This window comes from Hydra vulgaris, chromosome 03 (assembly GCF_038396675.1).
Source record: "Hydra vulgaris chromosome 03, alternate assembly HydraT2T_AEP".
Taxonomy (NCBI): domain Eukaryota; kingdom Metazoa; phylum Cnidaria; class Hydrozoa; order Anthoathecata; family Hydridae; genus Hydra; species Hydra vulgaris.
Genome location: NC_088922.1, coordinates 55984934 through 56002362, shown reverse-complemented (window position 1 = coordinate 56002362; position 17429 = coordinate 55984934). Strand labels below are relative to the sequence as shown.

The window sequence follows — 17429 nt, the reverse complement described above, 5'->3', positions numbered from 1 at the left end:
TTTTCAAAAAATAATTTAGATTACAAAGATGGAGAGTGAAAATAAAGAGGTGTTTTTAGGCGTAAAAACGTTTTGTTTTTTATATCTAAAAACGTTTTAAATTGTTAATGATTATACGGGTTCAATCTTTTTTTGTTTAGTTGCCAATTTTAGTACTACTATTTTTATTATCCTTGAAAACTTTGTCTATCTTAAAATGATAATTTTGTTGTTTATTAGTTTTTCTTTTAAGTTAAATTTAATATTTTTAATCTTAAGTATAAAATCTTATATTATCAAAATATGTTTTATATATATATATATATATATATATATATATATATATATATATATATATATATATATATATATATATATATATATAATTTTCAAATAAATAACAACTTTTTTAAAACTTTTTGACAACATGTTTCATCAATATTAATTGACATCATCAGGTATAAAAAATTAACAACAATTTTTGCATATAGACAATCTTTTTGGTTACATTAAAAATTTAATTATATATATATATATATATATATATATATATATATATATATATATATATATATATATATATATATATATATATATATATATATATATATATGACTAATTATAAAGTACCTCTATAGCAACTTGCCATGGCCAGCTATGTGCAGCGGAAGGTAAACCACCAAGAAGTCTGGCTCGTTCAATCGAGTTTCTATTCGGTTTATGTTGTGGTTTGCCACATATAGGTACGCAGTATGGTGAATCATTTTCTTCCCAACCTATTCCATTAATACAGCTCATTTCAGACTTGTCACCTACAAATTCATTATGTGAATTATTTTAACTACATGGTGTACTTATACTGCATAAATATTAACAAAATTTTTATTTTACGTTTGTGTATTTAAAAGAAAAAACATTAAAAGGTATTTATTTAGTGAATAATTTCAAGCTCATTTGAAATGTTAATAAGATAAAATTCATAAAAACACTTCAAATTTGTGCCTCTAAGATTTCATTTTTTTTTTTTTTGTGTTGCAAATTGTTTTCAATATAAAAGGTTTATAATAGATTTTTTTAATTTAAGAATTATGTAAATGTAGCTTGGTTTAACTTGTAATGGAAATGTTTAACTTGTAATGGAAATTTAATTTGGTTGTACTTGTAATGTAAATGTAATTTAATGTACAAAAATGCTGCACGTAATTGAAAAAAAAACAGGAGAAAGAAAAATTTGAGCTTGTGATATTTAAATTGCGCCAACATAAGCGTTTTCCATATTTAAAAGAGTGATTAGTGGAGGTGTGCTTTAATGTATTTTTAGCTGTAATGATAATATTTTCTCTATATTAAATCCGATATTTATATAAGCCAAAAAAATCATATTGTCACTAAAAAACGGCTTATATCAAATTTTATGTGTATAAGTCGAATAAGATTTATATCGCATGTTTTTTTTTGTAATTTATTCGTTGAATATTGCGGGGTTGTGTTTCAGATTCACTACCTTTTCGTCATTTATATTTAAATTCTGTAGACAATCCTTTGACAGCTAAACGAAAACAAATTAGAATAGTCAGCAGTAGCGTTTTTAAAAGTTGCCATGGTAATTGCCATGTAATTAAATTTATGTTAAAAATATTATTCTACTTTTATCTAAACCTTTTTTCTGTAGAAATTTTTCTATGCAATGTTTGGCATTCATAAAAAATCAAGTGTTATTAAGTTATTTTTCATACAGTTGAACAAATGGTGTCCGACTCAACAAAATTTATAATAAAGTAATGGGTAACGCAATAGATTTTATATAATAAGATAGACTGCGAGACCTACGTTAATACATAAAAACAAAAATTTTCCCAGCGCTATTAAATCAAGTCGAAACGTTTATTAACTATGTACTCTTTTTCAATATATATATATATATATATATATATATATATATATATATATATATATATATATATATATATATATATATATATATATATATATATATATATATATATATATATATATTTGCATTTTATTTCAAGTTGTCTGAATATATTCTATATTACCATCAATGTCTTTGGAACTTTGATTGTAACACATATACAAACATTTTGTTATAAAATATAGTATTATAACATAAGTTTTATAACATACTGTAGTTTCAATAATAAATGTACTTTATATTTCAAAAAAATATATTATTGTGATTTTTAAAAAATCGTTTTAGTAATAAAAATGGTTAATTAATGTGTTGTTACAAATAAAATTGGTCAAATGGCCCAAAAAAGGTTTTATTTGAAGAATGTGATTTAGCAGAACGGTAGATGCTCAAAAAAAAAAACTCGAAAATGTTGGGAAGAAATCCATCGAGATTTACAGTTAAGAAACCATATGGTTTATTGTAAACTATATTTATTATATTTATTATATAAGATGTTATATTAGATGTTTATTATAAACTATATTTATATAAACCATCAAGTATAACAGTTTATTTACACATTCTACCAATTTTAATGTATTTAATGCAGTCAAACTCTATCAAGAATGAAAATTCTAAAAAAAAGTGCAAAAAGCAAAAAAGTAACAACCTAACTAAATAAACAAACAAACAATAAAACTAACAAATATTCTGAAGTATAGTAATTTGATCAGGTTACCATGGAAAAACAAACAAGATGTCATTTTGCATTAGCAATACTTGACAAAGCAAAAACAGCTGTAATATTAGGCTATTCTCCTGAAGAATAATGCAGTACAATTTTTATCATTGTTCCATAAGTTATTTCTCACACTTATTTCAAAGTAGGAATTCAATATATTCAATCAGCCATGTAATGCGATGATAACAAACCCATATTTTATGGATGAATTCAAATTGGTTTAAAATTTTGTTAACATGTTAATGTTTTACCTTGACCAAGTTTGGTACTGCAATATTACTGCAATGTTTTACCTTGACCAAGTTTTTTCTGCAATATTACTGCAAGTAATATTGCAGAAAAAACTTTGCAAGTTTTTTCTGCAATATTACTTGTAACTGTACCTGTCATTGATGATTTGCCTAAAGTAGACTATACAATTGTTCTTTTCCAAGTTACAAAGTATTTTTTTAGAGCTATAAAAAGCTAAGTATAGCCTGATTTATTTCTTGTGAGTCTTTTAAAAGTACGGAACAGTAAATAGATTTTGGAAGTAAATCTGATAAAGGAAAATATTAATTTTTTAGAAGAAAATATTTATCAGATATTTAAAAATATTACTTTAGAAAATTTAGGAGGAGGGGGGGGAGAAATAGGGGTAATTGCCCTCCCCCTTCTTCGAGTTTTTGAAAATAATTTTTATTTATATTTATGTATTTAACTCACCATGTTATTTAAAAAAGTAGTAAATTGGGTCTAATAAGCAGACTGTTTGAAAATGATATGAAATCATAAAAAAATTTGCGCCATTATCTGCCCACAAATCCTATAATCTGAAAATCTCACTCTTACTATATGGTCAAGATCCACTAAGTCAAAAAAATATTGAATCCCCCCCCCCCATCCCTTAAGGGACGGTCTGGATCCGCCCCAATTACAGGGTCAGATGGTAAAAAATTAAAAAAGATACTTAAAAGTAATAAACAACTATATTTTTATTTAGTTCGCATATTTTGGACTTCATGTTTATGATATATTTATGTTTGTATACCTTTACCGCTAATCTGTGATTGGTTACTCGTAAATACTTAATAGTTATAAAATAAACATGTATAAAAAAAATAAAAAAATAATTAAAAAAATTTCAAACTTGTGGTAAAAAATGATTTTTATAAACCTAGGTGGGCTTTTACGCAGTGGGCACAGTACGTTTTTAAACGTTCTTTGGACGTTTTTATTGGGTTTAAACCTAAAAACGTACAAAAAACGTACTGTGCCCACTGGGTAATAACGAATACGTAAAAATATTATCCAGAGTTTGACTTTATATGCTCAATGCGACCTCTGTCTAATTTTTTTTTTATCTTTTTATTATTTCAGATATTATTTCTCCTACTCTAGTAGAGAGTTTTAAAAATGTTGCGATGAACAGATTCAGAACATTGATCTGCAAGCAATCCTAATGGCGTCATAGTTTTGTTTAAAAAAACAAGGAGATGGTGTGTAATAAAATAAATTTTCCATCCAATCGAAAGATTTTGGTTGGAATTAATCTTTACATAAGTTTCAGTTTCATAAATCAACCTAAAAACTAAAAACGAAATAGTTAGTACGTCTATTACATTAAAATGTTTGTAAAAAGAATTGCTTTCATATTTTATTCAACTTCATATTCAATAATTCTTTTCCTAAAAATTCTTCTAATTTAAATTAACCTTCAATTTTTTAATATACTTTACAATAGTATTTTTGTAACCTTCATGAAGTTAAATCCCAAAGCACTTATTAACTAATAAAGGTTGAAGTTTAGATTATGTAATAATTTCATGTTATATTAAGTAATAATGATAAATTGGGGAGCAGAAGCTTCTGTATTTTACTTGCATTTCTAGCAACCAATCTGCCTCCAAAATATCTATGCCAAATAATCATATGATTATGTAGCGAGACATCGATAACAAATACCTTGCACAATATATTTGAAATCACTGTCACAATCTTTATCAGCAAATGAAGCTCTGGTGGAGGAATTACACCAAGAACATTCTTATATCGAGCTACATCAAGTAGACATGAAAGTATAACATTTTTGTAGATTCAAAAAAACATTTTTAAAATCCATTTTTAGAAAAGCTTTAATACAGCAACTTTAACTTATTGAAATTTCTTTTTTCTACCAGATTTGACTTTTCGCTTTTACAAGAGTATTTAATCCATAGCCTAACTAAGTTGCTAAACACAATTACCTGCAATTATGTTTAGCAGCTGATAATTAAAATTTTAAATAGTTGAGTATCTTATGCATCAGATTTGCATTATTTTCAATAACGTTTTTGATAAAAGCCAATACAAGAACTTTATTAACACCAGTACTATTGGACTCTTGACAGTCAGCATCTGTTTCCATACTAAAAACATTCATTACAATTTTCAAGTATTCTCAACCACCATCTATACCCATATGAATAATTCCTTTATCCGTATCTAATCATCTAACAGTGCAAATCTGATAATATTATTTATATTTGTTAAAAAATTTGATTTAATGAATTATAATATATTATTGCTCAAAAAAGTCATTTATAAATTTCCTTCTTGTTTAAGAAAGTAAAACAAGAAAAAATCATGCAAAAAATTGCACACATCGGTTTTAAAGGCAAAGGGACAAATTTTCCCCTAAATTCCTAAGAAGTTGATTATCTTGTCAGGATATACACCAAACAATTCGTTCTATAGATCAGCCTCTTTTTTAATCCTTAATAATTTGAAGTAAACAATTTTTTAACCTAAACTGCATTTGATGAGTAAGTGAGGCTATAAAAGTTATTGAAACGAAAACTTTCAAATAAATTTCTGAAAAATTTTTTTGGTTGTTGAAAAAATGGTATTAAAATGATTTAGTTAAATTACTTTTTCTATAATTTAATTATATTAATTTGACAAGAACTTTCATTTAAAAACGCTGGGATTTTAAATATGGAAAATGTCCAAGTGGTTTTTATTGTTTCTTAAAAAACTAATTAAATATTTCGGATATTTTTCTCAAATAAATTAGTCAGAATACATTGTACACTGCCTCAGCTAGTGTAGCAGTTAGTTGTCTAAGTTGCATAATTTTTGTTTATAAATTTATAAAGCTTGTAAAATCTAACGAAGTTTGTTAGCCTACTATAGTTATGTTCCATTGCTATTGCATAACATACTTTATTGTATACATTTTTTCGCATATGGGGTAACTTTGAATAAGGTTTAAATAACCCCACTATATAAATAGTCAAAAACATGAAACAACTTAAAAAATTCCTTTGTCATACATGTATAATATATAATATATAATATTTTGTCATACATGTATAATATATAATATTATTATGAGTAAAAATTAAAATATCATTTTTATAAACAGTAAGTCACACATACATACACATTGTTTCTGCATGTGAACACATATAGATATATAAACATTTATATATGTGTGTGTATAAACATAAACGCGTACACATATATAAACATATATATGTATACACAAACAGACACACACACATATATATACACACATACACATATATAAACATATATATGTATACACAAACAGACACACACACATATATATACACACATACACATATATAAACACATATATATAAACATAAGCACATACACATATATAAACATATATATATATACACACACACACATATATATATAAACACACACATATACACACAGATATATATATATATATATATATATATATATATATATATATATATATATATATATATATATATATATATATACATATATATATATATATATATATATATATATATATATATATATATATATATATATATATATATATATATATGTTTGTCTGTGTGTGTCTGTGTATCTAAATACTTTTGTTGCAAAACACTAATAAATTTTAAATCTTGTATGAGAAATATGTCATATAATATGTGTATGTACATTCGATATTGTGTTGAATTAAGTTTGTTGAAAGTACTGTTATTTATTTTTAAATTTGATTTTGTTTAACATTTCATAGCAGTACTATCCCACTTTTATACGAAAAAAAAAATTGACATAAGGCAGTATAAAAATTATACTTGGTGCCAGTTTTCAAATTTTATGGTAACAATAAACATTATAAGATGAAAGCATTAGATGTTCATTAGGTGCAAGTGACCACCTTGTATAATAAAGTTTAAAAACTTAATCCGAAAATACATAAAAATCCATAGTATACAAATATACAAAAATGCGCTTCTAGTCGATTTGTCTCTGGTTATGTTTATAAAGCTGACCATTTATGGACAACAAGGACCAAAAGTGGACCACCTAATGTAAAATACAATTAAAGTTGTGACTGTTTGATTCTATTCACTTTTTTGACTGGTTTGTTATTGTTTTTTTTTCAAATTGTAGGAGTCCTATTAGTTATAATCTAAGCAATCTTTACAGTGAAAAGGTACTTGAATTTACTAAAGAAAATAGTATCTTGTTGCGAAGAAAACAGTATCTTGTTATATAACTGGTAACTCTACCAATCAAAATCAATCGAAAACCTCTTGTTTCAAAAAAAGCACAGACAATTACAAAAAAAAATCTCCTTTGTTCTTTCTTTACTTATAAACATATTTTTTCAGATCAAAAGGTAATCAGAAACGTAGTAGCTAAGTGGTTTTGAAAGAAATATGGGGTTTACCCATTAGATATAAGTATAATCTTCGATCATTTGCCAGATGGTAGTTGTAATTTTAGTAAGCCAAGCCAGTAATTAATGTACTTAACAATTGTTTTATGTTGATGTCAAGGAAAAAGCAGGCTCAAAGGGAAGAAAAAAAAATTACTTTTGCCCTTTTTAAAAGTATTTCTTTTTTGAGGATTTCTTGGCAAAATGTAAAGATGTTCCACTTGTATTGTCTGTTCGTAAAACTGATGTAAATGAGACTTTTTTTATGCTAGTCTACTTAAAATTTACCCATTAAAGCAAAATAAAATACTAAATGGGTGTTTGTTATGAAATAATATTATTTTATTTTAGCAAAAGTAAATTAATGTGAAACTAGACTGTTGTTTTTATTAAATATTAAAACAAAGCAGTGCGTTTTTGAATAGGTTTTGCTTTTAGAAAATAACGCATTCAAAGTTACCCCATTTGTGAGGTAACTTTGAATGACTATTTAAATTAATATTATACAAAATCCTTTTATATAAATATTATTTTGAATTTGAGTTATGTAAGAGTCAATCTTAGTCCCTATATTCATTTTGTTAAATTTCAAATGTTGTCAATTGTGAAGGAAGAGCGAGTAAAAATATCTCAAAAACGTTCAAAGGGGTATGGTAACTATTTATTTTTTATATACGTACCAAATACGTAACAAATACTTTTTATATTTAGTATTTATAGTAAAATGTTTTACACCTTAATTATTTTCTGTTTTTTACATAAAACGTCTTATTTTTTTTAAGTTAAAAAAAATATGATCTGATTATCAGCAAAATAAAATTTGCTGGATCTATTACCTTTTTTTAAAAAAACTCTAGATCTTTGATAATTTCTAGATCTTTGGTTATCTTTTGATCAACAGTTTAACTATTATTACTTCTACCATTAGCAGGTTTTTTCAAAGAACATTTTAGCAGTTATTTCAGCAATATTTTTAGCAAAATAAGGTTTAAATTTTCTTATTTTACTGTCAATTTTTGATATAAATAATTTATATAAAAAATTACCGTTCGTTAGATGTAAAAGGTAAGACAAGGAACACTGCTCTTTCTTTAAAAATCAAAAGCTTTCTATATGGTCCGACAATCTGATTTTCTCTACAAATTATATTTGTATGAAAGTCTTTAAATAGTCTTTATTATTCATTTGCAGATTAAAGTTATCTTTAATAGACGACATTTTTTTGCAAACTTTTAAGGTTTCTTACCAAATCCTTTCTTTATTAACAATACTTTTCATAGTTTTAAAGTGCTTTTTTTTTTGCTAATGATGCAACATTATATAAAAGTTTTGGTTATAAGTCATCACTTTTCAATGGTTTAAAACAAGAAGCCTAAGAACCTTTACAAAAAATCAGAACCTCTCATGGGAATCTCTCGTGGAAACTATATATTTAATCCATTTCAAAATTGTTATCTTACTATAGCTATTTCCTAACTCGTATTTGTCCTTGCTTTTTTTAAGCAGGATTTTTTTATTGTTTTTTTTAGAAACACTACAATGGTTTTAACTCTAATGAATTAAAATATTTTCTTTTTCGTTTTGTAAAAACTAATTTTAAGCGTGTTACGCATGCGTGACCATAGTTGCGCATAAAACTATAGTTATTCCGTTAAACTATAAACTAGAGTTATTCAGTTAAACTATATCTACAGAGATTGTACTAAAAACGCATTTGAAAAAAAAAAATGCCCACCAGAAACGATTGCATTTTTAAAACTACGTTACCTTGAACAATTATATCATAAATTTTAAAAATATTCTGTCAATGTCTTTTCAAAAAAAAGGAGTTATACGGGCAGGTTATGTATCAAGATACATACTTTTGGAGAGTGTGCAAACTTTAAATTTTGTTGTATTAATACTGATGTAAAATAAGAAAGTTTTACAAAAAATTAGGGCAATCGGGTCTCACTGTCCTAAATATGAAAAAAGAAAGAAAATCTTTTTGGGGTATTTTAAACTATATTAAAACTCAACGGAAAGATTGATTTATTTTAAAAAAATTTCTTTTAATTTTTTTGGCGACATGAAAAATTAAAACCTCTCAAATTTAAGGGTAATATTGCTCCTAGAAAATGATTAAAAACAAACAAAGACTCGTAAACAATTTTTTTTTTTTTTCAAATATATTATTTCCGGTACGGTATGTCAAACAATAGTTATTTAAACATTTTTATGTAGCATATACGTTTTGAGGCACGATTCACGCCTTTGATGTCATACACGCCCACGTCATCATACCATTTTATTTCATTTTTTGCTGGTTATTTAACATTATTTTTGGTCGCTTGAGATAAAATGTTTTGAATCATTTTTTAACTAATGTTTAACACTGATTTTTTTATTCATTATTCACCTAAACAGTCAATACAAACAAAATATAAGCAGCTTTGACTTCAAACTGATTTATTTAGACATTACTAATGTTGGAAAGAGAAAAAGAGGTTATTCACAAGCACGTTGACGCAATAGGCTCTGTCATCATACGATCGACAAAGTTTAACAGGTTTTAGCAATATTAATTTATATCCAATTTTTTTATTTTTAAAAGCATAAAGAAATTTTTCTGCATTAAAAGTTTCTACGACATTTTTATGCAATAGAGATCATCTTTACTATTTTTAAATGCAACACTAATTATGTTTATAAATAATCAAAATAGTTACAAACCTTTTAATTTATAATTGTGTTTATAAATAATTTAAATAATAGCATACCTTTTAATCTGTAATATTTATTGCATGAATAAATAGCTTTTATTCCGTTTGGAATTGTTTTAACAATTTCTTTCCCATTTGGAATGCTGTATCTTGGTATACATTTTGTTTTCTTCGTAATTACCATTTCTTTTTGTTTGCTCTCGACTCTTTCAAACTTACAAGGTCGCTTTTCTTTTTCTGGTCCTTAAATAAAATTTCAATTAAAAAGTAAAATAATTTAATTTAAAAGTAAAATATTTTGTCAACAAATTTCTTCTTTTTTTTTTGTCATTTTTTAACATATGTAATAATACTATACATTTTTTTTACCAATTTAAGCTTAATTTTTTAATGACTATACTTTTAACTACTTGAATATTGGGATCAGTAGCGTAGCGCTAAAAATTGGGGCCTGTCCGCAATAATTTCATCCGGGCCCCTAAACTACTTTTCCCCCTCCCCTCCTCCTTGACAAACAAATTATAAATGAAAAAAAACCCTTATTCTTAAACACAAGTTTTATTTGATGACATAGAAACCAGTATGTAAGTCTGGCATGTAGATAATTTAATAAAAGTGTTTTATCTTGCCTCTAATGGAATTTCAAGATTATTAGGGATCATCCATAATGTACGTACGCTCGGATGAGGGAAAGAGGGTCTGCAAATGGTGTATATGAGTTGGGGGACACGTGGTCAATTATAAAAGAAAGGATACACTAAATAAAGAAAATATCAAAAAATGTTGGATAGGTAGGTTAAAAGCATAATTTATAGGGAGTTGGAGGGTACTTAAAAAAGCGTACAGCAAATTACAGGAAGGGGGGGGGGTCGAAATAAAGCGTAGGTACTTTATGGACGACCCCTTATTAAAGCTAAAAAAATAGTCTGAACAAAAATTGAACTTTTTAGCAACATAGAATAGTAGTACTAGTTGTTAATGTTGGCATGTTTATGTACATGCATTTTACTTTTTAGAGTGACAACTTTTGAATTTTATTACTTTTAAAGTTGATTGGCTCAGGCCCCTAATAACTTTTGAACTACCCTCTTTCTTCCTTCCCAATGCTTTACTGATTGAGATGAGGAGTTTTAAACAAAAATTATTTCTTTTTTAATCACTTATCTAAAAAATTGATTACTCTGCTGAACTTTGATAATAAATCTACTTAAAAATATAACTGGAACCATGGTTCCAGTTATATTTTTAATTTTTAATTTGCGCTACCAGATAAGTTTAAACAAGTCAATTTAAGTTCTATGTTAAACTAAATACTTTGTGGGTCTAGGAATTGTTTGAAATTCTATGACTTCTGGTGTATAATTATTTAAAATTCTGGTATGACTCTGGTATGTAAAATTATTTGAAATTCTGGTGACTCTGGTATGTAAAAGGATCCCAAGTTTGATAAGTTTATTTTATAATAAAAAAGAAAGGTTATATATTATTTAAACTTATCATATATAGTAGTTTATCTAAGTTCTGAAAAAAAACGTCAACACTTCAACCCCAATTACCAATGTTGCGTCTTTCAATGCTATCTGTTGAAAAAAGTAAATAAAAATAAGTTACTTTTTAAAAAAAAGTAGATTTTTATAATGTAGATCTGAATATTTCTAATAGACTTTTAAGCGTTAAGGTTCATATTTTAGATCTGTATATTTCTATGGTTCATATCTCGAAACCATTCTAATAGACTTTTAAACGTTATCATTTATGTGGAATAAATTGCTTTTGTATTTAGTTACCTGTATTGCAGAATTATATGTTTTTACCCGGGTGAAAATAAAGAACCTCAAAAATCGTCCTATAAAAATTGACTCAACGCTACTAAAATATATTTTCTTACCTTCACATTGGCTAAAATCATTTTCTTCTAAACATTGTCGCGTTCTTGACTCTCTGCCTCGAGATGTACACTCTGTCCAATTTCCCCATGTTCCCCATTTCGCTACAAAACATTTAGGTAGTTTACATTCCTCAATTTCTTCATTCTTTTCTTCAGTTAACTTAACACCTTCTTCTATGCATTTTAAGTTAATAGCATTCAGATTAATGCACAACCTTTTCCTTTTTCTGTATCCTAAATCGCATGAATGCGAACATTGTGACCACTGCTGCCAAACATTCCATGCAGAGCAAGGGGAAAGTGAAGCACATGTCTGTTCTTCTTCATAATCTCCACTGCAATTTCTTAAAAGATATATATATATATATATATATATATATATATATATATATATATATATATATATATATATATATATATATATATATATATATATTTATATATACAGTGGTGTACTCTGGATTTTTAGATGTTTGTGTTTTGACACTTACAGGCATTGTGCAAACTCCAAACTTTTGTATGTTTATGCTTATATCAAAAAAGAATATTTTGCAAAGTATTGGGGTGATTGGAGCTTGGGAACAAAAAAGCCCTAATTTTTTGGCCCACCCAGCTCTTAACGTGGGAGCAACGAGTTTATAAAATATTTTCTCTACTATTTTTTATCTAAATTCATATTCATCATCAAATTTCAAGTTTCATGCAATAATCTCTTAGTGTTCAGTTTTTATGACCCTGCAACGTTTACAGCCCCCTCAAATTGAGGGGGGTTAAGACTTTATATGGTCATAGTTTTTGAAAAATAAGAGATTATTGCATGAAGTTTGAAATTTGTTGATGAATATAAATTTAGATAAAAATAGTAAAGAAAATATTTGCTCTAAAAAATCGTAAAAAAATCGTTGCTCCCACGTTAAGGGCTGGGTGGGCCCAAAAATTAGGGTTTTTTTGTTCCCAAGCTCCAATTACCCCAATACTTTGCAAAACATTATTTTTTGATATAAGCATAAACATACAAAAGTTTGGAATTTTCACAATGCCTTTAAGTGTCAAAACTCAAACATCTAAAAATCCAGTGTACACCACTAATATATATATATATAGATTGGTTGTTTATGTATTATATTATATCAAAATAATACAAAAACTCTTGAACGTAAAACAGTGCTTAATATTACTATAATAGAGCAATAAATATTTAATGTACATTTATCATTAAGTTTAATTGGGTACTGATTTTTTATTAAGACAGTTTTGAGGTTATAAATATCGGTATAAACCTCAAAATTGTATTAACAAAAAACCAGTACCCAATTAAACTTAGTGATTGAACAACTATTTAAATAAAAAATTTTGTTCACTTGAATTTAACAATTACAAATACCTTTAACTACAAATATTTTCAGTTACCGTATATAGGTGATGGTTCTAGAAATATTCAAAACAAAATTAATGATTTAACAAAACAATTATGTAAAAAAGATTTAGTTATCAAATTATAATTTTTTTTTCTTAAAATTGAGCAGAGTTTCTCATTAAAAGATTTACTTCCAAGAATTAATAAACCTAACTTTGTATACAAATTCAAATGTGCTCAGGTCCTTCGAGAGCGTCAATGGCACCCGGGTCAAAAATGGAGAACTATGCCCCTATTTTAAATCAAGAAAATAAAAAATTTAAAGCTTTATGAACGCAGCAACTAACTATTTTTGATACAACACATTGTATTTTTTTGTTGCTATTAGTTCTCTGGATTGAGAAACGGTTAGTTTTAAAACCAATAAACAAAAAGTCAATCAAAAAATTCTTCGAGAAAGATAAAGGCGCTTAAAAATAGATTTTTCGAGCTTTTCTGGCAGCCCAAATATCGATGACATCGTTTTAGCCAAATCTTCTTCAATCGAAATAATCAAAAGATCAGTAACGCAATCCTTGCACGTGGTCAAACGTAGAGAGTGAAGGCGCTTCGGTTTAAGTTAATAGCATTCAGATTAATGCACAACCTTTTCCTTTTTCTGTATCCTAAATCGCACGAATGCGAACATTTAAACCACTGCTGCCAAGCATTCCATGCTGAGCAAGGGAAAAGTGTAGCACAAGTCTATTCTTCTTCATAATCTCCACTGCAAATTATGCTTTCTTTTTGTGACGAGTTCAGTGACGAATCCTAACGGTCTAGCTACAGTCTTTTAGAAAAGTTGCAACCCAGAGCCCCTAATTTTAGTTTAAAATCTTCCAGCAGCTGTCCAAGTCAGGTCGGTTTAGTCAGATCCAGGTTTCCAATGGCATGTTTAAGAGCTGCTAGCATTTCTTTTGGCCTCTTGGCAAGTGATTTATTCGTCAGTACTAGAGCTTTATCTTATCATAGAAAGTCTATGCAATAAAATTTCTGCCACTTCAGTAAGGATATTTTATCGAGCAGAACTTGCACTAAAAAGTACGTACAAAGGTTCAAAAATTCCAAAGAATATTTTGATCTTGTGGAATCTCAAAAAATACGTACAAAGGTTCGACAATTCACAAACAGTACTTTTGATTCCACTGCGTGCGCGCCAGCCAAATTCAGACTGTGAGCGCTACAGGAAATGTACAAGACTTCCAAATAATTTTGCCTTGTTAAAGCTTAAGCTCCCTTGTAAGCACCTGACATATTTAATCCATTACCGTATTCCTGACCGCGACAGTTTTGAATATCCAATCCTAGCCTTGCAATCACATCAGTGATAAGCTTGGCTGTATCAACTCCTTTCTTTTTCTTGAGTGTCAACTCACAAGAATTGTTTTTTGATTTGCCAGCATTATTTTATAGAAAAGAAAATGGGTATTAAAGGTTATCTAATTAGTGTGAGATGTATTGGGCGTACCATCGACTGTGATTGTGAAGTGGATACCATCATGGATTCCTTTGACAGCTACACTTCGGATGACACCACCACATTCTCTGATAAACTCATTTCGAGACAACTGAGAGAGGTAATTGGCACTCATTCTTGAGCCTTCTTTTTGATGGCGATTCTCTCTCTCTCTCTCTCTCTCTCTCTCTCTCTCTCTCTCTCTCTCTCTCTCTCTCTCTCTCTCTCTCTCTATATATATATATATATATATATATATATATATATATATATATATCTTTCAAGTGGGATGCAATGACAGGGTTGTGACGACTAATAAGCCCCATACAGGCAAGAAAGTTTCCATTTTCTTTCGCATTTACGTGCGTTGTTTCATCTGAAAACATAAATATAATTAAACTATTACAATAAATATATAAATAATTAAAACTGATGTTGAGAAAATCTTATAATAAGTAACCTAAAAAAGCTAAATTCCTAACAGCCTCGAAAAAAGTTAAATCCAAAATTCCACGAATAATTATCTTTTATTTAGTTGTCTCAAAATCAATTCTCTTTTGGAGCACTGAATCTATTTCAGTGGAGAAATCTATATCATAGATCGCGTTAAGTAGCATCAACCCAGCCCATTGCACTAAAACTAGAACTTTAAGTGCAATGGGGTGTATTAATGCTATTTAACGCAATCTATGAGTTTTTTCCATTGATTTCAAGCTCCTCCGTTTCAATAAAGAAGGGACAACTCTCCATTTTTGAATGTTGCATTCGTGTCTAAGAGAGAGCAAGGAAAACAGTATGGAGCCTTAGTGGTTGAGCTCCATACCAAAAAATATCTTTCTATTTTTACTTATTAGGCAAAGACTGATAAAACACATTTAAAATAAAGATTCTCTTCTTAGAATCACGGGGATAATCTCGTTGCTTCAAAAAATGTAAAGGGGATTCCTTTGAAATATTTACACCTCAATTTTTTTGACTTAAAATAACTGACTGCAAAGAAGGGTCATCATTAGTTATTATCAAGACACATTAAGCATCACATTTTCTTTTGTTGGATAAAGTTCTTTCTTCTGACTCTGATGAGTCACTTTGAAATTCATTTGGCTTCAGGTGAATTGTTTGAGGCCCTCACTGATCCACACTTCTTCGAATCACACATTTTGAGTGCAGCAGGTGATCTTGAAAGAGGAGGAGAGCTCATTGGCTCTTCTTAGCTCTCACGGACTGATTGTGTGTTATGGTCATGATCATATGGAAATATATATACATATATATACATATATATATATATATATATATATATATATATATATATATATATATATATATATATATATATATATATTTATATAGGTATCCTAAAGGAAAAGAAGTTATAACAAAGATTTTAATACCAGAGGTTGTTAAAAGAAAAAAAAAACACGATACAAAAAAATAGTTAACTTATTGGAGGGCTTAAATGAGTGTTCGGACGAGAGACATTTTCTATGGTCTGTGTTTTAATGATAAATTCCATATCCTCTAAAGTCTGTCTAGTTATTGCTTTTTCTACTGCTTTTTTAATAGTTTTAGTACGGTTTTGAGCATCTGAAGAATGCTTTCGACCCATGTTTTAGAAACACCTAAAATGTTTTTTAATTTATAACTAGTTTATAAATTAAGTAATTATATTTCCGCAATTATACGGACCGCAAGTTTTATTCGAAAAACTTTCTTAATAGAAATATTCGATAAAGGAACATAAATTAGTTGTATTTTCCTTACGGTTTTCGTGTCGGAGTGTGGTTGGAACAGTCCTGCTTCTTATGTATTTGTTTTCTTTCGTTTAAAAACTATTCTATTGTCTTGTTTTTTATTGTTGACGATACTGTTTAAAATATTTTTTATTTCCAGCGAATTTGTTTTATTCAATACATTAAAATACGTCCACAATAAACCATTACATCAACTACCAAAGGACTCCCAGTGAAACAAATTGTTTGCTTGTTTTTTGTTTTTTTCCTAACTTGGTAAAAATGTAAAAATGACAATATAAATCAAAAATAATATTATTTTTTTAATTTTTTGAAGTGCCCCAAGAAATCCATACGGTCTTATTACAGAGTACTTCTTTCCTAATCGACCTCGCAAAACTTACCCAGAGATGGCTTTGAACCACCGATCACATGCTTCTGAGGTAAGCGCGCTACCAATATCTAAAAATATATATATGTATAAAATATTCAAAACCCTTTTTAAATTATCAACCAACTTATATAACCTTTAGTTTTCAACAATTAAACAAAATAGAACTTATTATTTATCAAACTTATTTAACCAAATACTTATTTAATCAACACTTATGCTAATTGTAAACTAAAAGCCGCAATTCAGCAAGTTTTACCAACGCATTAAATCAAAATTACGATATTTTCATCAACGATTTGAGCAAAAAAATTTTTTTTTTCCTATTAATAGGAAAAAAACAAGCATTAAACCTAATATTGGGTTTAAAGTAAGCATTTCCTTTTCTTTAAACCCGATGCAAAAACTCAAATACTTGATAACTGGCTGGGTCCTGGTAAAGATAAGGCGGCTTACTTATCTAAAAAACGCGACGCTATGGTTCTATCTTTTGCTTTAACAGTTAAATACTACTTAAAAAAGTAGCGCTTCTATCGGAAAATTGTCAACAAA

The 17429-nt window shown here is 27.6% G+C and overlaps 1 protein-coding gene across 2 annotated transcripts in view; it reads right to left on the bottom strand.

Moving 5' to 3' along the window:
• LOC105847406 (uncharacterized) overlaps positions 1-17429 on the bottom strand; it is a 29854-nt gene that overhangs the window by 3619 nt on the left and 8806 nt on the right. For both annotated transcript variants that reach the window (XM_065793741.1, XM_065793742.1), the window contains exons 3-5: positions 11902-12245; positions 10071-10256; positions 610-791 (exon numbers count right to left, since the gene is read on the bottom strand). In XM_065793741.1, the coding sequence (XP_065649813.1) occupies positions 610-791; positions 10071-10256; positions 11902-12245 (712 nt within the window). The remainder of the gene's footprint in view (positions 1-609; positions 792-10070; positions 10257-11901; positions 12246-17429) is intronic.